The sequence below is a fragment of the Sinocyclocheilus anshuiensis genome, unplaced genomic scaffold (genome assembly GCF_001515605.1).
Source record: "Sinocyclocheilus anshuiensis isolate Anshui unplaced genomic scaffold, SAMN03320099.WGS_v1.1 scaffold278, whole genome shotgun sequence".
NCBI classification, from domain to species: Eukaryota; Metazoa; Chordata; class Actinopteri; order Cypriniformes; family Cyprinidae; genus Sinocyclocheilus; species Sinocyclocheilus anshuiensis.
In genome coordinates, this window is record NW_015546072.1 from 1,096,232 (window position 1) to 1,123,987 (window position 27,756).

Consider the following 27,756-nt stretch of genomic DNA (forward strand, 5'->3'; position numbering starts at 1 on the left):
GGTCTGCAGTGCTGCTTCAGTCAAACACCTTTTGTGTTTTATTAGGAGACGCACAACAGTTCTTCTGTGGCTTTATAGGTAATATTTTCACTTACACAATTTAGCTAAATCAGACAATATTGTGTCTAATATATACCACAATATTAACTTCTTATTATTGAATTGTTGTAAATAAATATCACACTTGGAACTGGTCAGTGCTCAAAAAATGATGGGAAATCACTTCATGTAGCCCTACAAGAGTGATTACTGATAAACTGTCTGAAAAAAAAGACACCCACTGACTTTCAAAGCTGCTACATAGTAACAACTTTCTACTTCGAGGATCTTGATAGAAATGTAGTGGAGTGAAAAGTACAATATTTGTCTTTCAGATGTAGTGAAGTTAAAGTCATAAGTTTCCAGAAAAAATAATACTCAAGTAAAGTGCAGATACTCAAAAAGTGTACTTAAGTACAATACTCAAGTAAATGTACTTAGTTACTTTCCGCCTCTGCCTGAGGGTAAGTAAATGTTCAGTGAATTTCATTTTTGGGTGAAATATTCCTTCAGTTGAAAATCACCTTTCTTTTGCTGTCATGAAACATTGTAACATTGTATAATTTTTTCATGCTACTTTATTGTGGTTTTATTTGTCTGTAATTATAACACTTTTGGCTATTCATAGTGTCTTGTTTCTGGTTTAACCAATTCTGAATTTCAATCTTTTAGCTTTGCTCTTGAGAGCCCTTGTTACGTGTAAAATAGATTTTTTTTTTTTTTTGTGATTTTTCTTTCCTATGGGTATTTTATTTCTAGACAGTAACAAAACCCTTAAACACACTCTTACCAATGAACTAAAACTGTCAACACTAATTAATTCATTAACTTCACAAATTTTATAAATATAACAACAGAAACTTACATGATTTATAACTCAAATGTTCCTTTATAAGCATGATTTCAACTGTAACACACCCCAAAAGTAAGACACAATGAAACATTTTGATTCTACTTTCGCATAAAATGGTAAATATAGCAACAAAAGTGACCACTAATTTCGTCAACACTAGATGCTGTGTACTACAAAAATCCAGGGGTCAGCTGCATAAACTTAGCTTTTATGTTAAGACTGTGTCCTAAGAACTAGTTTGACCAACTAGCATAAATCAAGCGTAGCGTTAGTTCTGTCAGGTCACGTTAGTCAAGCTCGCATCAGCTGACTCTCAGCTGATCCCCATCAACCTATGGGAATACGACACTTATCTAAGCATTCATATATAAGGTCCCTCAGTATTATCAGCAGTTTTCGCATTGCTCAATAGCTAATTACCCTCCTCCATCCCCAACTCCTCCTCTGTCAGTCGGGATTCAGCTTTCTTTATTCTCCTTGAATCAGACTAATTCTAAAATGTGTACATAAAATTATTGAACTTTAACAATATCTGCAATACATTTATGTTGGTTCTGTTCTGTTTACCTTTGGGGGTTATCGCTGCTCTCCCTGCTCTCATCCATGCTAGGCTGCATGGATGCGCAGGGAGTTCTTGCCCAGAACAGAACCATACCGCCAATCCAAACTGTATGCTAATTGTCAATCATCTTTGACGATAGTGGTCCTGACAGAACCAAGGGTTGATCAAATTTTCTGATTCAACTTAGACTTATTTACATTTTTATGTAACTAACTTAAAAAAGTTATTACCAGTATTAAAGAAAAAAAAAATGAAACGAATAACTTGTAAGACATTTTATGCAACCAGCCCCAGATCCTTCATTTACATTTTACATTACAAATTTGAGGTAATGGGATTTAATAACTTTGCAAAACAATGTTCTGTCAAACAAATGAAATGATAACATTTGCCTCACATGCTGATGGGGTCTTTCTCTGCTAACTACAGGTGCATCTCAATAAATTAGAATGTCGTGGAAAAGTTCATTTATTTCAGTAATTCAACTCAAATTGTGAAACTCGTGTATTAAATAAATTCAATGCACACAGACTGAAGTAGTTTAAGTCTTTGGTTCTTTTAATTGTGATGATTTTGGCTCACATTTAACAAAAACCCACCAATTCACTATCTCAACAAATTAGAATATGGTGACATGCAATCAGCTAATCAACTCAAAACACCTGCAAAGGTTTCCCGAGCCTTCAAAATGGTCTCTCAGTTTGGTTCACTAGGCTACACAATCATGGGGAAGACTGCTGATCTGACAGTTGTCCAGAAGACAATAATTGACACCCTTCACAAGAAGGGTAAGCCACAAACGTTCATTGCCAAAGAAGCTGGCTGTTCACAGAGTGCTGTATCCAAGCATGTTAACAGAAAGTTGAGTGGAAGGAAAAAGTGTGGAAGAAAAAGATGCACAACCAACCGAGAGAACCGCAGCCTTATGAGGATTGTCAAGCAAAATCGATTCAAGAATTTGAGTGAACTTCACAAGGAATGGACTGAGGCTGGGGTCAAGGCATCAAGAGCCACCACACACAGACGTGTCAAGGAATTTGGCTACAGTTGTCGTATTCCTCTTGTTAAGCCACCAACAATTCACTAAAAATGTTTTTTTTTTTATTGGTCTTATGAAGTATTCTAATTTGTTGAGATAGTGAATTGGTGGGTTTTTGTTAAATGTGAGCCAAAATCATCACAATTAAAAGAACCAAAGACTTAAACTACTTCAGTCTATGTGCATTGAATTTATTTAATACATGAGTTTCACAATTTGAGTTGAATTACTGAAATAAATGAACTTTTCCACGACATTCTAATTTATTGAGATGCACCTGTATTTGTATGCTTTCTCTACTGTCTGTCTACTGATCTTCTGGATCAGATTTCTTTCAGGTGAAGTCAGATTCTTCATTTGTGACTAGGCCTATGCAATTAGGCGATTAGGCCTATACTCCTGAAGATATAGTTGATTCATTCTACTAATAACACATTTGTGTTTATTCTATTTCAAATAGGCCTACTACGTTTGTTTTGAATATCAAACTCGTTCCAGATGTAGTATGTAGGTTTTAGGCAGTGTGAATGTGATTGCATAACGCGATTGTGCGCTCATCTCTCGTTGGCTGCTCGTGCGCTTCTCAAAGTGGAGGGAGGGGGATCCAGCTCGCGCTTACATACACACAACTACTGTGTAACAGCCACGTAATATTCCTCCGCGGGGGTTTACGGGAATAAAAAAATATTATAATCGACGGAGTTTTTAAAAATCAGGTAAGTCCCGTTTTCTTTCTATGAAAAATGCTCTGTCGTTAGTTTTCTTCTTCAAATCAACAATGTAATGGCGCGACGTGCCAAGTACGCATCAGCGCACTGGATTAGTGTTTGTTTACTAAGCTTCTTGCTCCTGCTCCAGTTCACCAGGTCCACTCTTTATGAGGAATAAATCATGCATATTTATTTAAATACTTCACTTTTGCCCAAGTCTGGCCATTTGTATGTCGAGAATCATTTACAAATAAAAGCTGTTTTAACAAAACAGTATTTGCTGCAGAATTGCAGAACAGAGCACATCCAGAATGTTTAGTTAAGTTCATTATTAATGACACGTGCGCTGTGTTATGCAACTGCAAGCTTTTGGGGGCTGCATGCTTTATTAGCGTTTTACTTGACGAATCCTGCCCGGTCCAGCTGAAGTGTGAGCTTTAAATCGCTCGACAGGCCAACATTCGTCAAACATAGATGTTTAAACACAAAAGATCGGGTTTGCACATTTGCGCGCGCACTGCACAGTTTTTACTCGAAACCCTCTCGAAACACGCATTCAGGAACGTAGACAAAGAGTTCCGAGCGAATATGTTCGTATAGATGTTTTTAAATGGTTTCCCGATAAATGTCGCTAGTTGAGATGGAGGAACGCGTGTATGAAGTATTGAATTAGTTTGTTTTGGATGGTTGTTTTGGTTCGTGGGACTTTAAATGCAGGGATTCCTCCTGCAGCTTGGCGGGACACACACACCCACTCTGCTTTAGCACGTTTAAAGTACACAGTGTTCAGAGCTTTTGTTAGGGGCCCCTTCACTGGTGACTCTGAAAACTTCAGATACTTTTGCTTGCTTTATGTTTTAGATAAAGCATTGTCTTTGCACGAAATTCCTCTGGAATTCAAGTTTTTTTTCTTTTCTTTGTGTGTCCTTTGATTTCTTCCTTCATTAAGCTTTTTAAAAATAGTATGTCTATATATATTGCAGTTGGTGGTATTGTTTAGGTGACTTCTCCCAAGTGTTATTGCAAAGTTTAGTTATTCGGCATAAATTAATTCATTTATATAAATATTTTGTCATTGATTTATTCATTCATTTATTAATAATTCATTTAAAAAGTTTTTATGCACACTACAGATAAACATTATACCAAAGCTTTATCCCAAACTTTAGTGATGCTAAAATTGTTTCTGAATGTGTTTATTTAAAGAATGTTTATTGGTTGCTAAAGTATTTATTTATTTGTTAGTTAATTTGACCCTGGACCAGTGTTGCCATGTCTGTGGTTTTCCCGTGGAATTGGGCTACTTTATCACTGTTGCCGCGAGCAACATGTCCGTGGGTTGAAGCAACCCCAATAATGTGATATTTAGCCCCTAAAATGTGAATTTTACCAGGGGAACCCCGCCAAAAAAAATGTATATTTTACCCCCTGAACTGATTTTTACCGGGGGACCCCCCTCGAAATGCAATTGGCCTATTTTTGTGCTAGTTTTGAGTAGCAATTGGGTGGGTCTTGTTGTGAAAACTGGGCAACCCTGCACTGGACCACAAATCCAGTCATAAAATCAGTTTTTTTAAATTGAGATTTATACATAATCTGAAAGATTAAAAATAAGCTTTCCATTGATGTATGGTTTGTTAGGATAGGACAATATTTGGCCGAGATACAACTATTTTGGCTATTCCTACAAATATACCTGTGTGACTTAAGACTGGATTTGTGGTCCAGGGTCACATATTTTAGTGCATGCTGCAGATAAATGTTAAGACAAGTCCATTAGCACATGCACTGATGTAGAATTTCTGCATGACTTGTTTTCATATTGGCCTACAATGTCACATGTAAATGCCATGTGCAAAGCACCTCCTATTTTACATGAATGTGGGCAATGTTGTATTAAATTTGTTCTTTAAAATACATTTCATAAAAGTTTGCTGCTCTTCTATAGAGAATAAAGTAATGTAATACGTTTTTGGAATTTGGAGAGCAACTTTTGAATCTGGTAAATTTGATACCTTTGAATTAATTGATTGTATGAATCCACATGACTGGCTTGCTAAAGACAGAGTTCATTTGAAGTTGACATAGACTTGCCATCAGTGTCATTAATCAAGCACATCATGATATAAGTACGTTGAGAAGCTAGGTAGCTACTGTTATGTTTGATATCTTCCAGTTAACCAGATTGCACGCTGGTTGTGCAGTTGTAGTTCACAACGAGCATGTTTCTGCAAAGAGCCAATATTCATATCCAGTTGCCCTGCAGGTGTGTACGTGAGTGAGGTGTTCATCTGGTTCTCAGCAAACCCAAACACACAGACACGCACAAAGCTTGCTTTTCTGCCTCACTGGTAATGTTGCCTGACAGAAGGGCCATTGACTAATTCATAAGGCAGCCCTTAACTGTTTTTCCTATCAAATATATTCACTGTAGAGGCACAAACATGAACAAACCCACTTTGTTATGAGGCTTACTAACAAACACATTCTTGTATTGACTGGTTCAGACACAAGCTAACATTCAGTCTGTGCTCTAAAGGCATAATTCAGTACATATCATTCTTGTAGCTCCTTGAGTGTAGGCTTTGTATTGAATGTTTTACATTTACTGTCATTTCTCAGCGGGATTTGCACTTTCAAAGGTGGTATGTAGAGACCGTGAAGAGACAGACGATACATACAACAAGTATGTAATTACACATGTGATCTTTAAGGCAACTATATGAGCATTAAACAAATGTGCCAAACCAGGAAAGTGGCCCACAACACAGACAGCTTTGTTTGTTTTGTGTGTATGTTACATACATTGCTCCTCCTACTTCTATGTTCTTCAACTCCAGGACTCTCTCTATATTTCTGCAGAGCTACTTGGTATGAAATGTGAGAACTACTAACGTTTATGTGGTTGAGTTGAGCTGGAGGTGTGGCACACCAGAATACCTTAAACTATCCATGATATGTTTTTCAATAATCTTCTAGAGCGGCTGTCAGTTCTATCACTCAAGGGCAATTCTAAGCCTTATGTCGCAAGCAGCATTTACCACATTCTAAAACGCCACAGTTAAAGCGGTAGATACATTTAAACAGATATTAAGCACCTTGCTTTGTACTAGTTAGAGGCCAATGTGCCATTTGTGATAAGGAGATCTACAGTGAACAAAGGATTTCAGAACTTTTTTGGTTTGTGACTCCATATTGAATCTATCTTTAAAATCATGTTTTTCTAAGTTGAAAAGGTCTGTTTGGTTATTTAAAAAAAAATTTAATGCATTTTTTGCCATTCAAACAAATTTATGTTTCACCATGCTCATCAGGAATGCTACAACTACATAATCTGTCACACTCACCATACAAAGTAATACATTGCTTATTGTAGTTCCCTATCGAATGGGAACTCGCACTGCGTCCCCTAGAGGACACTTTGGGGAACGCCCTCAGCGTGACCGGTGTCTGAAGTGCATGTGGAAACACGACAATGAACTTGTCATTGGCCCATGACGTGTTACTGGTGCGACCAAGAGTATAAAAGGGCACCTGTAGCACACGTCATCAGCTTCTTGTCTTCAGCCGTTTTGTTTGTGTGTGCGTGTGTGACAGAATGTTGAAAAAAAAATATATATATGTCTGAGCGCAGTTTTAAAAGATGTGTCCCACCGTGTGAAAGGTACATCACACCTAGTGATTCTCATGAGCTTTGTGTGGTGTGTCTGGGGGCACAGCATGCACGGTCGGCTCTCGAGGGAGCCGGCTGTGCCCACTGTGATCGTTTCACAGTGAAACAGCTGCGCTCCCGCTTAGCTCTGTTTACAGAGGACGGAAGCCAAGCATCTGCGCCTCGTGGTGCTGGACCCGCTGCTGCCAAGGCAGAGCGCCGTCTGCACTCATGGGGCTCGCAGTTAGATCTGGCTGACGAGCTTGGGACGGGTCTCTCCCTATCCCAATCCTCGGTCACCAGCTTTGTTGCTCTCGAACCGGATCTGGAAGCCCGGTCTCCGGTTTCTTCTGATCCGGAACCTGTCGGGGCTAAAGGAGAAGGACAGGTCTTTTCTCCTTGATTCCCTGGTTTCGCCTGCCGGGCTTTTCGGAGCTGCTGTTGAGACAGTAGTCTGTAAGTTCAGGGAGGCGAAGGTTAAGTCAGCGACGTTTGAGCACTACATCCCTCGTAGGCGGCGTCCTTTCGATCAACCACCTGAAGCTGAGCCTGCCGCCGGGCCCAGCTGGCGGCAGAGTCAGAAGGCGAGCGTAGCTGCGAGAGCCCCGCCTCCGAGGAGTCGGGGCGCTGGGCAGCGACCCCGAGCCTTCCATTCCTCCCTGAGCTTCACAGCGAGCTGTTGAGGTCAAGGAGGAATCCTTTCTCTGCCCGCGTCTTTACCCCTAACAAGTCAAACTACGCTAATGTGAAGGGGCTGGAAGACAGCGGGTACACAAAGATGCCTCAGATGGAGGAATCCCTTGCGGGTTATCTCGCGGCTCCCCAGGCATCTTCGTGGAGGGCTCCTACCTTGCCTTCGAAGCCGTGCCAGTTTACATCTAGGCTCGTGGGCAAGGCATACGCGGCGGCTGGGCAGGCGAGAGGTACCCTGCATACTATCTCTGGACTCCTTCAGACAAGAAGCTGATGACGTGTGCTACAGGTGCCCTTTTATACTCCTGGTCGCACCAGTAACACGTCATGGGCCAATGACAAGTTCATTGTCGTGTTTCCACATGCACTTCAGACACCGGTCACGCTGAGGGCGTTCCCCAAAGTGTCCTCTAGGGGACGCAGTGTCTCGTTCCCCTTCTCAGGGAACCATGGTTACATGGGTAACCTGAGACGATTTGTTTCAAGACCGAGTTCTGTTCTGTTGAGAATTTGGAAAATTGTCTCTTACAAACTTTTTTTTCTTTCGAGGTCTCATGGTTTCCACAAAAAAACATTAAGCAGCACAACTGTTTTTAACACTAATAATAATAAGAAATGTTTCTTGGCCACCAAATCAGCATATTAGTATGATTTCTGAATTTATGTGACACAGAAGACTGGAGTAATGGCTGCTGAAAATTCAGCTTTACCATCACAGGAAAAAAAAAAAAGCACTTTAAAATATATTCAAATAGAAAATTCAATTGAAATTAAATTTGATTTGAATTGAATTTTAATCGAAAATTAAATGAAAATAAAGTTTTACTGCATTTTGATTAAATGCAGCCTTGGTAACCATGGTTTATCTACCAGTAACTGTTGGTCCAAAAGCTATGAAACATGGGTTATAAGCAGTCATTATCATTTGGGACTTCCATACAGTAAATGTACATGCATTTTTAGATATTATATGAGGGGTATTTTTTTAAACAAATGTTTTCTTCCATAGGATGGCATTTCCTGTAGATAATCTGACAAATGTGGATCATGAGACCTTAGAGCTGACAGCTGAGGAATACATGTCTCAGCTCCCCTACAGAAATACAGAGTACTTCAGCCTCTCTGATTTCAAACAGGTAAGGTGAACAAGTATATTGTCTGCAAATCTTCACTCCAAAATGTATATGTATATATATATAATTTTCTGGGAAAAGTTAAAAATTGTTCCCTTTAAATAAGTAAATACTTTTATTATTCAAAATAAAGGATTAAGGACAAATTATGTTTTCGGAATACTGACTTTGTGTGTTTTCCCAAAGAATCCTATTTTTTTAACAAGGTGTCAAATGCATTTGCACAATGTGACTTTAAAACATTTTCACATTTTCAATGATGTTCCCTCGGTGACAGATAGAAGTTGGACTCTGCAATGTGAGTTTTGTCCCTCTATATGGAACAGATACTGAAAAAAAGCTCCTTGCGTTGTTCTCACCTGATGACTCGAACACAAGTAATATAGTCAAACGTGATGAAAACCAGAACAATTTTTTAACATGTTGTGATGCTAACACTGTATATTTTAACAGATTTATTACAATAATCTGCAGTTGTAGGTCTATATTTGCTGGATCGGTGGTGGGGGGTTGAAGATGTTCTTAAAACAGCAGAGCCCTCAAGAACAGGCCTGATCAAGGTCAGTGTTTTCTAATTTTATGCAAGGCCAGTAATGCTTCAATCAATGACCTAATGTGTCATCATTAGCAAATTGGTTTCTTTTGCAAATATGTATAAGTAAATGTTAATAACTAGTGCCATATTTTTCCCAGGTCAGCACACTTGGGGAAAGGATAGTCCTATATGTTCTCAACAGAATTGTGTTGAGAAATGAGAAGAGCGGTGAAGATGTTTTCTTTCTCTGTCATTGTGAGCGTGAAGCTGCAAAAATACTATGGAAGGATGGAGAGGCCATTGGCTTTTACTCATTCAAACCCAAAGGCAATGACAGTTCCTTCAAAGCCTCATGTACAATTTCATACCTTACTTGTTGGTTACTTCATATTTCTCTTCACTTACAGGAAGCTTATGCAGAAACTTTGTGACCCAATGCTATCAACTTCCTGTAATGGACACAATATTTGTCAGGAAGTGTCACCGGGGCCAGGGGCATGCCATAAAGATACTGGAAGACTTTGTTGGTAGCTTCAGAAATGAGTACATAGGGTTAAAATTTCCACTTTCAGAAGCTATTTCTAAAGGTATAGAAGCAGACCTACAGTCCGGTCAAATGTCACATTTTCTCATATAACAGATATTATTCTTGGTTTCTATGCTTGGCATCTACCTCTTTCTTTACAGTTTGTGAAAAGTACTTCAGTAGATATCCAGCAGACAAGGAGCTTCTGTGGGAAGTAGAGAAAATAGGAAGCCCTTTCCAGAGAACTCTAATAGTCAACAGGCTACAGAAGTTGAACCTAAAGGGTAAGAAAAATATCTGTATTTTTAGCTTCTGTGATATGGAAATATTGATATTTGTAATTATTTGTGATGATGAATTTAATGAATTAATTGGCATTTCATGTAATTAATTGAAAGGGATTTATAGTCCTAATAATGTGATACGTCTTTAACAGAGAAGGACCAGGTTGTGAGCAAACTGAATTTTGACGAAGGTGATGCCACTGCTCCAATGGAAATTGAGATCACAAAGATTCAGGAAACCACTGAATATACAGTGGAGATTGTGGTACTCTAATTTCTGTTACTTTTGTGTTAATTAACTTTGTTTTGACAGAAAATGTATTCAGTTAACTTTCCTATTTGATTTCAAATTGATTTGGGAAGTTCAGACCATTTCAAATACAATACGATTTATAAAGATTTGATTTATAGGATTTTTAAAATATTTTTCCTAATGTATCATAGGCGAGGAAAAGAAGAAAAGCTTCAGATTGTTTATTGTACCAAAAGTGTCTTGAAAGGAAACCCATTACTAACATGAGCATATAGGTTACTTGGAATACAACAGAGAATGTAAAACTAACAAACAGTGTTTGTGAGTGACCAGAGATGCATATTACTTAGAAAAAATTTAATCAGTAACTTTAATCCAAATATCACAACATGAAAGTATCATCTCGCTACAATTTACATTTAGATTATCTCAAGACTACATGTGTAAGTACAAGAGAAAACAAATATCTATAATTAAACTTCAAATGATTTCTGCATGCAGTTGTGCCCACATAATTAGTTGGCAACTAATTCAATTTTTAGCATTTTGATTATTATATACAGTAAATGTGAAGATCGATGCATGTGATTGCATCAAGGCAATGGCTGAATGGTTAAACTCATATTAACTGACTGCTAGTTTGGATAACAAAATTACTGTATATACAGTAATATTACAAAGTGAATCTTATATCTAACATTGATATCAACTTTCAAATTTTAGGAGGAGACCATCATAGACATCACCAAAGGCAAGTATAAATTGTTGGTTGAACAATAATTTGCTCAAAAAAGTCTCTTCAGCTGAATCTAGCTGATGTTTGTCACTGTTACAGAAGTAGATGACATACCTGTCACAAGGCGTGGCAGAGGTAGCAACCTGAAACGAAGAGCTATCAGAGAAAATTCAGAGGAGAGGCTTTCAGAGAACATAATCAGGTAACACATTATTTGTCAGCAGAATACATAACAGTATTGATTACTACACTATGTATATAAATAACTATGTCTCACAAAGGGTGGAAGACATTGAGGCAGTAGTTGAAAGTTCAGTCGAGGTGGCAGCCGTGGAAAATCTTAACACTTTTTCTGTAAAAGAATCAGAAACAGTACTCAGGGTATGTATTCAACTGAATAAACATCATGTTTGCTTCAGTAATAACAGCTTGAACATAATAATAATGTTCAAGCTGTTATTACAGAAGCAAACATGACTTTGTTTTCTTAAAATGGCCTTTTGTAATTTTCACACTTTCAGTTCATTAATTAACATCTCTCTTCTCTAATTTGGCAGAGCTCAGTAGACACTGTAACTGCAACTGTGACCAACTTTGCAGAGTTTAGAGGATCACAAAAAGAGGAGACACGTGAAATTGAAAACGACATTGTCACAGCTACATCAGAGGGGAGTCCAGTCACCCACCTCACCACAGCTGAGGAAATAAAGAACCAAAGAGGTAGTAAAGAGGAATGTGAAATGGTTATTAAGGAGTACACTATAGATATACAAGGAGACACTATAGGGTCTATTGACCAAAGCCAACTTCAGTCTGTGGTGTACGTAGAAATTGTTAAGATGAGTACAGGAACTGAAGAGGAAAAAAATGAAAATTTAGGAAAGAACAAAGAGGTTGAGGAAGATGAACCTGTGTGTGAGGCAGAGATGGAGGAAATAAAACAAATGCCAGATGAACCGAAAGAGGAAAAAACTGTGAGTGAGGTGGCCGAGCAATCAGAGACTCGTGCTAAATCAACAGAAAAAGTACAAACACACTGGGATATGGAAATAACAGAGAATAAAGAAAGAGCAGAAGATGAGGTTATGGCAGAAAGTGAAAAGGACCTAATTGAGGAAAACAGAGATGACAACACAGGCCAAGAGAAAAGTGAACCAAAGGATGAAGACACAGTTCTGCAACAGTCTGTGGAAGTTAAAGACCAGATAGAGATGGAGGCAGATTCTGTGAGAGAGGTCCTTACTACTGAAGAGGTCTTATGTGACCAGCCCAAACAAAATGAGGCTGAAACAGAAGTCCCCGAACCAAACCAAACAATGACAAACAAGGATACACTAATTGAAAAAGCAAGTAAACATACATTAGGCCCTGATGAGGCAGAACAGGTCTTCAACAAGAGAACATCAGGTTTAACTCCTTCAAGGAAGTCCAAAAGACTCATGCATCAGCCTGCTGAAAAAGATCTTGCAACTACAAAGTCTGTGAAAACAGGCCAACAGAGATCCAAACATCACAGCAAAGTAATGATGCAAGATGAAGATATTGAACAATCAACAGATGAACCTGTACATGATGTTTCTGAGGTTATGGAGAAGATACAAGAAGCTCAAACTGAAAATAAGGCAGAGGCAGAGTCTGAGGTTGAGGAATACAAAGAAAAAGACATGCTTACAGTGGAAACTGTATCTACTATGGACGTTGAAATTACACAGGTTGAGGAAACTGTATTTCCTGAAGTTTCTGAATTAGTGGAAAGAAAAGAAACAGATCAAGAAGAAGCACCACTACAGTCGTCTGTAGAGCCTCCTGAGATACAGGAATCAAAAACAACACCTGAAGAGGATGAGGAGACAGTGGAGAATAGCACTGTGATGTTGACATTGAGTGAAGCCAAAGATGTGCTTGTAGATCTGCATGAATGTTCTCCTAAGGAGGCAGGTGATAATCATGGAGAGATCGGTATTCCTGGACAAGAGGAAATGAAACTCACCATGTCATCTGAGCTACAAGCAACTGAAGAAAATATGAGAAAAGAAGAACAAGATGGTACATTAGACACCAAACCCATGGAAGAACCAGCCTGTACTACTACAACAGAAGGATATGTTGTAGCAGCTGATGCCAACAGAACTCCAGAACAATCAGCTGCATACAAAGATCAAGAGTATGAGCCAGAATCAGAAACCACAGAGGCTGTTCTTCTAAGCCAAGTTGAGGTACCAGAGAAAACAGACACTGAACAAGATAAAGAGGATAAGCAAAATTTGTATGAGGCAGACAAGTTTCCCAAACAAGGCAAACAAACTCAAAAGAAAGGCTCTATCGACGTCCCAAGTAGATCCACAAGACTTAAAGAGCAGCCTGTTGACACTGGGGTGACAGTTAGATGTCTTAGGAGCACTTTGAAACCAGTCAAGATCACCCCTGTTAGGAGATCTACACGTAGCAAAGCATTGATTGAACAGGTGGAGAGTGTTGAGCCTCAAGTTTATGCAAAACTCAGGACTGATGAAAACCCTGAGAGGGATGAACTTATTGTGGAGGATGTAAGTCCAAAGGAGAATGAAATGGCAAACACAAATGCTGATGAAACTGCAAGTGTTGAATGTGGAAGTTCTGAATTCCTTAGAGCTGCAGAAATAGATGATAAAGAGAAAGAACTTCAGATTACAAAGGTTACTGAGGAAATCCCACTTATAGAAACAGAAGCTAAGGAGGATGTATTAGAAAACAGAGTTGAAGACATCAAAAATATTGAGAACAAGGAAGCAAATTTAGCTGGACAATTGTACAGTGACATAGAGATGAGCAGTCTTGCTCAGGAGGTACATGTCCAGGAAGAAGAGGTGCCAATCAGCACAGAAAGACATCTCAGACGTAGAACAATAAGAGTTCAGACTCCACTGACAAGGAAATCTAGATGTGTACAGAAACAAAAAGCTGAAGCAGATGTTGAACATCAGGAAAGACACAGAGTGGTGAGCAAGAATAAAACTGATACAATCTTGATGACAAAAGAGAGAGAGGATGAAATGGGTCAAGATGTCAACAAGATGGAGAACAAAGAAGAACATTTCGCTGAGTTGGAGCCAGTGGAAGAACCAAACATGAGTAGAAATGGATATGAAAAAACATCAGCGATAACAGAAGAGACTGTGGATGGCTGTATACCAATTATTACAACTGAGGCCAGTTTGGAAAGTCTTGATGAAATAGTAAACACAAATACTGAGGAAACTGCAGTCCCAGAGAGTTCCGGACTACCTTTGGGTGTAGAAATAGATGATCAGGAGAAAAAAATTCAGATTGTTGATGGTCCTGAAGAAAAGGTTTCACTTGTAGAACCTGGTAAGGAGGTAGAGAATGACGATGGTACTCCAGCAATAAAATTACAAAAAGCCACAGTAGTACTTGTGGATTTGAGCAAACGTTCCCAAAATACAGAAGCAGAGGGTGAGGCTTCAGAAGACCTGACACATTTCCAAACGGAGGAAAAACTGGAACTGTATGAACCAGATACAAGTGAACAAGAACTGTCTAATCTGGCATTAGAAGAGGAGGAACAACAAGAAGAAGTACAAACACAGGAAGACACTGAAAAGACCCCTGAGGAAGAGAAAATGGAGGAAGAAAACACAGTTGAAGAGCAGAACAAACTCGATAAACAAGACATGACATTTGAAGAGCAAAAGCCAACTGAAGATTTGGCCACAATGCCAGCTGAGGGCAGCCTGGTGGAAAGCAATAAAATTGAAAATAAACAGAATGAGGATGAAGGGGTGAGCGGTCTTGCCCAGGAGAATGCTGTTCAAGAAAACTTAGAAGAGGAGGCACCAGTCAGCACACAGCGAAGTCTTAGACGAAGAACAAAAAGAGTTCAGTCTCCACCAAGAAGAAAATCTAGACGTATACAAAAACAAGGGGCTGACGTTTCTGAAGATAAAACTGAAATAGTCCTAATAACAGAAAAGGAAGCTGATGAGGTGGACCAAGGTGTAGAAATAGTTGATAAAGAGAAAGCGCCTCAAACATCAATTGTAGATGCTACTGAGAAGGTGATCCCACTCGTAGAAGCAGAACCTGAAGATAATGTCGTAGAACAAGGAGTTGAAGAAATCAACAAGTTGGAGAACAAGGAAGCAAATTTAGCTGTGACAAGAGACACAGGTGAGGAGACATCTGAGGTGGGAGAAGAAGCCACTTTAGAGCAACAGCAAAATGAGCCATTGGTTAAAAATGATAAAGAAACAGCTGAGACAGAAAAATCCATGGAGTTTGCCCCAGTGGTTGGCAAAGAGCAAACATACATTGTAGGGGGGACCACCATCCAAATAGAGAAGGAGGTCTCACGGGTCTCACTTGTAGAAGCAGAACCTGATGAGGAGGTAGAAAAAGATAATGGTACTCCAGTAATACAACTGCAGAAAGCCACAGTAGTACTTGTAGATTTAAACAAACTTTCCCAAAATACAGAAGGAGAGAGTGACACTCCAGAAGTCCTGACACATTCCCAGACAGAGGAAAAACTGGAACAGGATAAACCACATAATAGTGAATATCAACTATGTAATCTGACATCAGAAGAGGAAGAACAGCTAGAACAACTACAAAAAGAGGAAGATACTGAAAAGACCCCTGAGAAAGACAAAATGGAGGATGATAACACAGTTGAAGAACAGAATGAACCCAATAAACAAGACATGACATTTGAGGAGCAAAAACCAACAGAAGATTTGGAAGAACAAAATGACTTAAAAGTGACAGAGATCATAGAAGTTTATAGGGCTGTAGATGAGGATGTAGAAGAAGCAGTAAATTCTGGAGAGCATCCTGAAAAAACAACAACAATGGCAGATGAAACAAATATAATTCATGAGGCAGAAAAAGATCACAATATTACTTTAAAAGAAAAGCCAACAGACAGTGACATAGAAATGAGTGTTCTTGCTCAGGAGGCACCAGAAACTGACCAGGAAGTCTTAGAAGAGGAGGCATCAGTCAGCACAGAGAGAAGTCTCAGGCGTAGAACAATAAAAATTCAGTCTCCACCTAGAAGAAAATCGAGACGTATACAAAAACAAGGGGCTGACGTTTCTGAAGATAAAACTGAAATAGTCCTAATAACAGAAAAGGAAGCTGATGAGGTGGACCAAGGTGTAGAAATAGTTGATAAAGAGAAAGCGCCTCAAACATCAATTGTAGATGCTACTGAGAAGGTGATCCCACTCGTAGAAGCAGAACCTGAAGATAATGTTGTAGAACAAGGAGTCGAAGAAATCAACAAGTTGGAGAACAAGGAAGCAAATTTAGTTGTGACAAGAGACACAGGTGAGGAGACATCTGAGGTGGGAGAAGAAGCCACTTTAGAGCAACAGCAAAATGAGCCATTGGTTAAAAATGATAAAGAAACAGCTGAGACAGAAAAATCCATGGAGTTTGCCCCAGTGGTTGGCAAAGAGCAAACATACATTGTAGGGGGGACCACCATCCAAATAGAGAAGGAGGTCTCACGGGTCTCACTTGTAGAAGCAGAACCTGATGAGGAGGTAAAAAAAAATGATGGTACTCCAGTAATACAACTGCAGAAAGCCACAGTAGTACTTGTAGATTTAAACAAACTTTCCCAAAATACAGAAGGAGAGAGTGACACTCCAGAAGTCCTGACACATTCCCAGACAGAGGAAAAACTGGAACAGGATAAACCACATAATAGTGAATATCAACTATGTAATCTGACATCAGAAGAGGAAGAACAGCTAGAACAACTACAAAAAGAGGAAGATACTGAAAAGACCCCTGAGAAAGACAAAATGGAGGATGATAACACAGTTGAAGAACAGAATGAACCCAATAAACAAGACATGACATTTGAGGAGCAAAAACCAACAGAAGATTTGGAAGAACAAAATGACTTAAAAGTGACAGAGATCATAGAAGTTTATAGGGCTGTAGATGAGGATGTAGAAGAAGCAGTAAATTCTGGAGAGCATCCTGAAAAAACAACAACAATGGCAGATGAAACAAATATAATTCATGAGGCAGAAAAAGATCACAATATTACTTTAAAAGAAAAGCCAACAGACAGTGACATAGAAATGAGTGTTCTTGCTCAGGAGGCACCAGAAACTGACCAGGAAGTCTTAGAAGAGGAGGCATCAGTCAGCACAGAGAGAAGTCTCAGGCGTAGAACAATAAAAATTCAGTCTCCACCTAGAAGAAAATCGAGACGTATACAAAAACAAGGGGCTGACGTTTCTGAAGATAAAACTGAAATAGTCCTAATAACAGAAAAGGAAGCTGATGAGGTGGACCAAGGTGTAGAAATAGTTGATAAAGAGAAAGCGTCTCAAACATCAATTGTAGATGCTACTGAGAAGGTGATCCCACTCGTAGAAGCAGAACCTGAAGATAATGTCGTAGAACAAGGAGTTGAAGAAATCAACAAGTTGGAGAACAAGGAAGCAAATTTAGTTGTGACAAGAGACACAGGTGAGGAGACATCTGAGGTGGGAGAAGAAGCCACTTTAGAGCAACAGCAAAATGAGCCATTGGTTAAAAATGATAAAGAAACAACTGAGACAGAAACATCCATGGAGTTTGCCCCAATTGTTGGCAAAGAGCAAACATACATTGTAGGGGGGACCACCATCCAAATAGAGAAGGAGGTCTCACGGGTCTCACTTGTAGAAGCAGAACCTGATGAGGAGGTAGAAAAAGATAATGGTACTCCAGTAATACAACTGCAGAAAGCCACAGTAGTACTTGTAGATTTAAACAAACTTTCCCAAAATACAGAAGGAGAGAGTGACACTCCAGAAGTCCTGACACATTCCCAGACAGAGGAAAAACTGGAACAGGATAAACCACATAATAGTGAATATCAACTATGTAATCTGACATCAGAAGAGGAAGAACAGCTAGAACAACTACAAAAAGAGGAAGATACTGAAAAGACCCCTGAGAAAGACAAAATGGAGGATGATAACACAGTTGAAGAACAGAATGAACCCAATAAACAAGACATGACATTTGAGGAGCAAAAACCAACAGAAGATTTGGAAGAACAAAATGACTTAAAAGTGACAGAGATCATAGAAGTTTATAGGGCTGTAGATGAGGATGTAGAAGAAGCAGTAAATTCTGGAGAGCATCCTGAAAAAACAACAACAATGGCAGATGAAACAAATATAATTCATGAGGCAGAAAAAGATCACAATATTACTTTAAAAGAAAAGCCAACAGACAGTGACATAGAAATGAGTGTTCTTGCTCAGGAGGCACCAGAAACTGACCAGGAAGTCTTAGAAGAGGAGGCATCAGTCAGCACAGAGAGAAGTCTCAGGCGTAGAACAATAAAAATTCAGTCTCCACCTAGAAGAAAATCGAGACGTATACAAAAACAAGGGGCTGACGTTTCTGAAGATAAAACTGAAATAGTCCTAATAACAGAAAAGGAAGCTGATGAGGTGGACCAAGGTGTAGAAATAGTTGATAAAGAGAAAGCGTCTCAAACATCAATTGTAGATGCTACTGAGAAGGTGATCCCACTCGTAGAAGCAGAACCTGAAGATAATGTCGTAGAACAAGGAGTTGAAGAAATCAACAAGTTGGAGAACAAGGAAGCAAATTTAGTTGTGACAAGAGACACAGGTGAGGAGACATCTGAGGTGGGAGAAGAAGCCACTTTAGAGCAACAGCAAAATGAGCCATTGGTTAAAAATGATAAAGAAACAACTGAGACAGAAACATCCATGGAGTTTGCCCCAATTGTTGGCAAAGAGCAAACATACATTGTAGGGGGGACCACCATCCAAATAGAGAAGGAGGTCTCACGGGTCTCACTTGTAGAAGCAGAACCTGATGAGGAGGTAGAAAAAGATAATGGTACTCCAGTAATACAACTGCAGAAAGCCACAGTAGTACTTGTAGATTTAAACAAACTTTCCCAAAATACAGAAGGAGAGAGTGACACTCCAGAAGTCCTGACACATTCCCAGACAGAGGAAAAACTGGAACAGGATAAACCACATAATAGTGAATATCAACTATGTAATCTGACATCAGAAGAGGAAGAACAGCTAGAACAACTACAAAAAGAGGAAGATACTGAAAAGACCCCTGAGAAAGACAAAATGGAGGATGATAACACAGTTGAAGAACAGAATGAACCCAATAAACAAGACATGACATTTGAGGAGCAAAAACCAACAGAAGATTTGGAAGAACAAAATGACTTAAAAGTGACAGAGATCATAGAAGTTTATAGGGCTGTAGATGAGGATGTAGAAGAAGCAGTAAATTCTGGAGAGCATCCTGAAAAAACAACAACAATGGCAGATGAAACAAATATAATTCATGAGGCAGAAAAAGATCACAATATTACTTTAAAAGAAAAGCCAACAGACAGTGACATAGAAATGAGTGTTCTTGCTCAGGAGGCACCAGAAACTGACCAGGAAGTCTTAGAAGAGGAGGCATCAGTCAGCACAGAGAGAAGTCTCAGGCGTAGAACAATAAAAATTCAGTCTCCACCTAGAAGAAAATCGAGACGTATACAAAAACAAGGGGCTGACGTTTCTGAAGATAAAACTGAAATAGTCCTAATAACAGAAAAGGAAGCTGATGAGGTGGACCAAGGTGTAGAAATAGTTGATAAAGAGAAAGCGTCTCAAACATCAATTGTAGATGCTACTGAGAAGGTGATCCCACTCGTAGAAGCAGAACCTGAAGATAATGTCGTAGAACAAGGAGTTGAAGAAATCAACAAGTTGGAGAACAAGGAAGCAAATTTAGTTGTGACAAGAGACACAGGTGAGGAGACATCTGAGGTGGGAGAAGAAGCCACTTTAGAGCAACAGCAAAATGAGCCATTGGTTAAAAATGATAAAGAAACAACTGAGACAGAAACATCCATGGAGTTTGCCCCAATTGTTGGCAAAGAGCAAACATACATTGTAGGGGGGACCACCATCCAAATAGAGAAGGAGGTCTCACGGGTCTCACTTGTAGAAGCAGAACCTGATGAGGAGGTAGAAAAAGATAATGGTACTCCAGTAATACAACTGCAGAAAGCCACAGTAGTACTTGTAGATTTAAACAAACTTTCCCAAAATACAGAAGGAGAGAGTGACACTCCAGAAGTCCTGACACATTCCCAGACAGAGGAAAAACTGGAACAGGATAAACCACATAATAGTGAATATCAACTATGTAATCTGACATCAGAAGAGGAAGAACAGCTAGAACAACTACAAAAAGAGGAAGATACTGAAAAGACCCCTGAGAAAGACAAAATGGAGGATGATAACACAGTTGAAGAACAGAATGAACCCAATAAACAAGACATGACATTTGAGGAGCAAAAACCAACAGAAGATTTGGAAGAACAAAATGACTTAAAAGTGACAGAGATCATAGAAGTTTATAGGGCTGTAGATGAGGATGTAGAAGAAGCAGTAAATTCTGGAGAGCATCCTGAAAAAACAACAACAATGGCAGATGAAACAAATATAATTCATGAGGCAGAAAAAGATCACAATATTACTTTAAAAGAAAAGCCAACAGACAGTGACATAGAAATGAGTGTTCTTGCTCAGGAGGCACCAGAAACTGACCAGGAAGTCTTAGAAGAGGAGGCATCAGTCAGCACAGAGAGAAGTCTCAGGCGTAGAACAATAAAAATTCAGTCTCCACCTAGAAGAAAATCGAGACGTATACAAAAACAAGGGGCTGACGTTTCTGAAGATAAAACTGAAATAGTCCTAATAACAGAAAAGGAAGCTGATGAGGTGGACCAAGGTGTAGAAATAGTTGATAAAGAGAAAGCGCCTCAAACATCAATTGTAGATGCTACTGAGAAGGTGATCCCACTCGTAGAAGCAGAACCTGAAGATAATGTCGTAGAACAAGGAGTTGAAGAAATCAACAAGTTGGAGAACAAGGAAGCAAATTTAGCTGTGACAAGAGACACAGGTGAGGAGACATCTGAGGTGGGAGAAGAAGCCACTTTAGAGCAACAGCAAAATGAGCCATTGGTTAAAAATGATAAAGAAACAGCTGAGACAGAAAAATCCATGGAGTTTGCCCCAGTGGTTGGCAAAGAGCAAACATACATTGTAGGGGGGACCACCATCCAAATAGAGAAGGAGGTCTCACGGGTCTCACTTGTAGAAGCAGAACCTGATGAGGAGGTAGAAAAAGATAATGGTACTCCAGTAATACAACTGCAGAAAGCCACAGTAGTACTTGTAGATTTAAACAAACTTTCCCAAAATACAGAAGGAGAGAGTGACACTCCAGAAGTCCTGACACATTCCCAGACAGAGGAAAAACTGGAACAGGATAAACCACATAATAGTGAATATCAACTATGTAATCTGACATCAGAAGAGGAAGAACAGCTAGAACAACTACAAAAAGAGGAAGATACTGAAAAGACCCCTGAGAAAGACAAAATGGAGGATGATAACACAGTTGAAGAACAGAATGAACCCAATAAACAAGACATGACATTTGAGGAGCAAAAACCAACAGAAGATTTGGAAGAACAGAATGACTTAAAAGTGACAGAGATCGTAGAAGTTTATAGGGCTGTAGATGAGGATGTAGAAGAAGCAGTAAATTCTGGAGAGCATCCTGAAACAACAACAACAATGGCAGATGAAACAAATATAATTCAGGAGGCAGAAAAAGATCACAATATTACTTTAAAAGAAAAGCCAACAGACAGTGACATAGAAATGAGTGTTCTTGCTCAGGAGGATCCTGAAAAAACAACAACAATGGCAGATGAAACAAATATAATTCATGAGGCAGAAAAAGATCACAATATTACTTTAAAAGAAAAGCCAACAGACAGTGACATAGAAATGAGTGTTCTTGCTCAGGAGGCACCAGAAACTGACCAGGAAGTCTTAGAAGAGGAGGCATCAGTCAGCACAGAGAGAAGTCTCAGGCGTAGAACAATAAAAATTCAGTCTCCACCTAGAAGAAAATCGAGACGTATACAAAAACAAGGGGCTGACGTTTCTGAAGATAAAACTGAAATAGTCCTAATAACAGAAAAGGAAGCTGATGAGGTGGACCAAGGTGTAGAAATAGTTGATAAAGAGAAAGCGTCTCAAACATCAATTGTAGATGCTACTGAGAAGGTGATCCCACTCGTAGAAGCAGAACCTGAAGATAATGTTGTAGAACAAGGAGTCGAAGAAATCAACAAGTTGGAGAACAAGGAAGCAAATTTAGTTGTGACAAGAGACACAGGTGAGGAGACATCTGAGGTGGGAGAAGAAGCCACTTTAGAGCAACAGCAAAATGAGCCATTGGTTAAAAATGATAAAGAAACAACTGAGACAGAAACATCCATGGAGTTTGCCCCAATTGTTGGCAAAGAGCAAACATACATTGTAGGGGGGACCACCATCCAAATAGAGAAGGAGGTCTCACGGGTCTCACTTGTAGAAGCAGAACCTGATGAGGAGGTAAAAAAAAATGATGGTACTCCAGTAATACAACTGCAGAAAGCCACAGTAGTACTTGTAGATTTAAACAAACTTTCCCAAAATACAGAAGGAGAGAGTGACACTCCAGAAGTCCTGACACATTCCCAGACAGAGGAAAAACTGGAACAGGATAAACCACATAATAGTGAATATCAACTATGTAATCTGACATCAGAAGAGGAAGAACAGCTAGAACAACTACAAAAAGAGGAAGATACCGAAAAGACCCCTGAGAAAGACAACATGGAGGATGATAACACAGTTGAAGAGCAGAATGAACCCAATAAACAAGACATGACATTTGAGGAGCAAAAACCAACAGAAGATTTGGAAGAACAAAATGACTTAAAAGTGACAGAGATCATAGAAGTTTATAGGGCTGTAGATGAGGATGTAGAAGAAGCAGTAAATTCTGGAGAGCATCCTGAAAAAACAACAACAATGGCAGATGAAACAAATATAATTCAGGAGGCAGAAAAAGATCACAATATTACTTTTAAAGAAAAGCCAACAGACAGTGACATAGAAATTAGTGTTCTTGCTCAGGAGGCACCAGAAACTGACCAGGAAGTCTGAGAAGAGGAGGCATCAGTCAGCACAGAGAGAAGTCTCAGGCGTAGAACAATAAAAATTCAGTCTCCACCAAGAAGAAAATCGAGACGTATACAAAAACAAGGGGCTGAAGCTTTTGAAGATAAAACTAGAAACATCCCAATAAGAGGAAAGGTAGTTGATGAAATGCAGGAAACACTTAAGAAATCAACTGTAGAGGCTACTGAGGTCATCCCATTTGTACAAGCAGAACCTGAAGATAATATAGCAGAAAAAGGAGTTGAAGAAATCAACAAGATGGAGGACAAGGAAACAAATTTAGCTGTGACAAGAGACACAGATGAGGAGACATCTGATGTGGGAGAAGAAGCCAATTTAGAGCAACAACAAAATGAGCCATTGGTTAAAAATGACAAAGAAACAATGGAGACAGAAAAATCCATGGAGATTGACCCAGTGGTTGGCAAAGAGCAAACATTCATTGTAGGGGGGACCACCATCCAAATAGAGAAGGAGGTCTCAGGGGTCTCACTTGTAGAAGCAGAACTTGATGAGGAGGTAGAAAAAGATGATGGTACTCCAGTAATACAACTGCAGATTGACCCTGTGGTTAGCAAGGAGCAAACATACGTTGTAGGGGGGACCACCATTCAAATAGAGGAGAAATTCTCACAGGGGGAAAGCACAGAAACCGATCAAAGTGACAATGAAAGGATCACAAGGAGAAGTCTCAGGATCAGTGCGAAATCAGTCACAGCTACACAGAAGACAAGAACATCTACACGTCTCCACAAAGTAGAGTTGGACCCATTGAAAGAGACAAATATGAGTAGAAATGAACATGAAGAAACCTCAGCAACAACGGAAGAGACTGTGAATGTGTGTGTGCCAATAATTACAGTAGAGAGCAACTTGGAAAGTCTTGATGAAATAGCAAATACAAATGTTGAAGAAACTACAGCTGTTGAACCTGAGACTTCTGAACTGCTGATGGGTGAAGAAATAAATGATAAAGAGGAGCCCTCTCAGATTGTAGAAGAGGTCCCACCTAAAGAAGCAGAACCTGATGAGGAGGTAGAGAAAGATGATGGTACTCCAGTAATACTGCAAACAGACACACTATTACTTGTAGATTTAAACAAACTTTCTCAAAATACAGAACAACAGACTGACACTCCAGAAGTCCTGACACCTTTTCACACAGAGGAACAACTGGAACTGTATGAACCACATAAAAGTGAATATCAACTATGTAACCTGATATCAGAAGAGGACAAACAAGACATGACAGTTGAGGGGCAAAAACCAACAGACGATTTGTTAGGACAGAATGATGTAAAGGAGAGAGAGAATGTAGAGGAATATAAGATGGTCATAGATGAAGATGTGGAAGAAAGTGTAACATCTGGAGAACATCCAAAAACAACAACAATCGAAGACAAAACAAATATAATTCAGGAGACAGAAAATAATCAAGATATTTATTTAAAAGAGAAACAAATGGATAGTGGTCTAGAGATGAGAAGTCTTGCTCAGGAGGCACCAGAAACTGTTCAGGAAGTCTTAGAAGAGGAGGCATCAGGCGTCTCAGAGAGAAGTCTCAGGCGTAGAACAGTAAAAATTCAGTCTCCACCAATAAAGAAATCTAGACAAGCACAAAGACAAGAGGCTGAAGTTTTTGAAGATAAAACTGTAACAGTCCAACTAACAGGAAAAGGAGATGAAGAAGTGCATAAAGAAGGAACAGAAATAGATCAAGAGGAAACACTTCAAAAAACAACTGTAGAAGCTACTAAGAACATTGTCTCACTTATAGAAGGAGAACTTGATGAGAATGTAATAGAAAAAGAATTTGAAGAAATTAACAACATGGAGAACAAGGAAACAAATTTAGGGAATGAGGCAACCCGTGAGATGGAAAGAGACAAAGTCAATTTAGAGCAACAGGAAAATGAGCTATCTGTTGAAAATGAGAAAGAAACAGCTGAAACAGAAAAACCCATGGGGATGGATGAAGTTTCGGTGGTTAACAAGGAGCAAACATACGTTTTAGAGGAGACACCCATTCAAGCAGAGGAAGAGATCTTACAGGTGGAAAGCTCTGAAACCAATGAAAATAAAAGTGAACGGACCACAAGGAGAAGTCTAAGGATCAGTTCACAATCCGTCACATCTACACAGAAGACCAGAAAATCTGTACGTCTCAACAAAGCAGAGTTGGAACCAGTAAAAGAAGCAAAGATGAGTAGAAACGAAGAAACTTCTTCAATGACAGCAAAGACGGTAAATGTCTGTGTACCGGTTACCATTGAGACCAATGTGGAAAATCTTGATGAAGATAGAGATGTGAGTAAAAGGGAGGAAACTACTTCAGATGAGCAAGACATAGACATATCAAATGATAAGGGAAGGGTGGATGAAGCTTTGCCTGAAATATCTACAGATGTTGAAGAAGAGGAGACTATGACCTTAATTAAAATAACTGAAAATGAAATTCTGCTGGAAATAGATAAAATGCAAAAAGATGTAGAGGGGGGAGTTCAGGAAGAAGAAAAAGCAGAGCCTTCACAGGAAAACACAGAGCAGGAACAAGAAGAAGCAGTGTCACTGGGTGAAAATGTGGGGGAAACCGATCTGACAAATGAATTTAAGACAACAGCTGTGGAGAAGGTTGCTTTAGAAAACTCAGAGCAAGAAGCAGCTTTCATTACAAGAAGTCTCCGATACCGAACAGTAACAGTCCAATCTACACCAAGAAGTAAATCAAAACACCTCCACAGACAAGAGCTGGAGTCAGAAAGAGAAACTGATCATTTAAATGTCCCTACAGGGAAGGAGAATGAGGCATTAATTGCTGAATTAGAAAATTTGGAGACAAAAGAGGGAGAGGGCGTAATTGAGACAAATACAGATGGAAAGTCAGAAAACTCAGAGACAAAAGATGATACTAAGGAGAAAGGAAACGAAATTCTGTTTGAAATCATGGAAAGTAACAGTGGCAGCCAGGTAAACACTGAACAGAACAAAGCTCAAGATGAAAATCTTGAGAGAGAAGATATGCCGATGCTTAATGAACAGGAGGAGGAAGAGGTTTCCAGTGTACAGAAGGAAGCAAAACCACTCCAAGAAAGAGAAAATGAGAGAGCCGCAGAAGGTGTGCAAGGAAGATCTGCTGATTTGGAGGAAAAAGCAGTGGAAATGAGATCCCTGAGAAAAAGAATGACTGTAGAAACAGCTGCTCCAAGGAAATCTAAACGTCTTCGTAAACAAGAGCATGATGACGATAGTGAGCAAGTCAAGGAGGCAGTTATGGGACAAACTGACTCAGTAGAAGTGACATTTACAGAAGACAGTGTAGAGCTGAGGTCAGATGCAACTGCAGCAGTTTTTGAGGGAAGTAATTTGGGTGAAGAAACACTACAAAAAATACAGAAAAATGCACAAGGGACTAAATCAGATGGAGAATGCAATGTACATAAAGACACAGAGCCAGGTGCAGGTGAATCTCAAGAGGAGCAAAAACAGAGCAGATTAAATAAAACCCAGACTGATGAGGATAAAGAAGAGGTTATGACAGATGAAATAATAGAGGAAGTGATAGAGCAACATGTAGATCTTGAGTCCAGTACAAATGAGGGCATCACTTTAGCATTGGAGGTAGAGGAAACTTCTGATCAAGAAGAAAACAAAGCAGATGAGCAGAGCAGAGTGGTGATGGAGGCTCCAAAAGAGATATCCCCATCTGCAGAAAAATATGAGAAAGGTGAAGAAAATATCTCTGATGACGATGAGAAAAGTCTTGCCATCGGAAAGCATGTTGTTCAGAGTAGCTCATCTACTGCTTCAACCAGACGAAAATCAATGAGGCTACAAATGCATGAATCCAAAAAGAAGGAAGATGAATCAGATTCTGAATCAGAAGTAGAACAAACAGCGAAACAGAGACATCAGAGGAAAAGAAAAGCCATTACTGAGTCAACATCAGCACGCAGATCAAAACGCCATGTTAGGGCAAGAATTGTTTAGCAGATTAGTGATTTGTGGCTCTTGTGTTAGTACAAGCCTCCTATGCATTGCTTAAGGGACCAGCCAATTATATACATAATGTGAAATTTTCTATTACATTTTCATATGCAAAATAATGCAAACTATTTTCAACAACTATATTTTGTATTTTTTTTCTGAAATATTTGGGATTTTATAAAACGGGTGTTTCTTGAAATTAGGATTGACTGAAATATGCATGCTCAGTGTAACATTTAGTTGATAAATGTCTAACTATATCTTTAGTTTAGACACTTTTTTCATTTTTCTTCTATACTATGCATTGCAAATACATAATAGAGGTAGTTTTTAATGTATAGCACTATTTTTATAATCAATTAAATGAAACATGCAAGTCCACTCCACTGCACTCAGTTTGGTTCTGGATTGGATGCTAAATTGATCTAATTTGTTCCTCATTTTCAGAGTACACAGGTGCTCACACAGCATAGGTGTTTGTGTGAAACATTTTTCCAATGTGCATTACACTCTTAAAAATAAAGGTGCTTCACGATGCCATAGAAGAACAATTTTTGGTTCCACAAAGAACCATTCAGTCAAAGGTTCTTTAAAGAACCTTTGACTGAATGGTTCTTTGTGGAACCAAAAATTGTTCTTCTATGGCATCGCTGTGAAGAACCTTT

At 39.2% G+C, this 27,756-nt stretch overlaps 1 protein-coding gene across 2 annotated transcripts; it reads left to right on the forward strand.

Annotated features, from left to right (window-relative positions):
- Nucleotides 1–3,076: 3,076 nt before the first annotated feature.
- On the forward strand, nt 3,077–27,647 carry LOC107699718 (uncharacterized). 2 transcript variants are annotated; one of them, XM_016501053.1, is made up of 14 exons: nt 3,078–3,209; nt 8,558–8,684; nt 8,959–9,058; nt 9,156–9,241; nt 9,375–9,543; nt 9,624–9,803; nt 9,904–10,026; nt 10,179–10,291; nt 11,003–11,030; nt 11,115–11,217; nt 11,297–11,396; nt 11,573–21,650; nt 21,780–22,462; nt 23,618–27,647. In XM_016501053.1, the coding sequence occupies exons 2-14, from the start codon at nt 8,559–8,561 to the stop codon at nt 27,092–27,094; spliced, it is 15,366 nt and encodes a 5,121-aa protein (XP_016356539.1). In that variant the 5' UTR covers nt 3,078–3,209; nt 8,558; the 3' UTR covers nt 27,095–27,647. The 2 variants fall into 2 exon arrangements, with proteins under 2 accessions (XP_016356540.1, XP_016356539.1); XM_016501054.1 differs by lacking the exon at nt 21,780–22,462 and having other exon boundaries at nt 3,077–3,209; nt 11,573–21,748; nt 23,039–23,703.
- The last annotated feature ends 109 nt before the right edge of the window (nt 27,648–27,756 follow it).

Bases quoted from the DNA above. Each gene is read 5' to 3' on its own strand.
- LOC107699718 (XM_016501053.1), top strand. From the start codon at position 8,559: ATGGCATTTCCTGTAGATAATCTGACAAATGTGGATCATGAGACCTTA. The intron at 10,027-10,178 runs GTAAGAAAAATA...CGTCTTTAACAG, and splicing joins ACAGAAGTTGAACCTAAAGG to AGAAGGACCAGGTTGTGAGC. The intron at 22,463-23,617 runs GTCTCACTTGTA...GAAGCAGAACTT, and splicing joins TAGAGAAGGAGGTCTCACGG to GATGAGGAGGTAGAAAAAGA.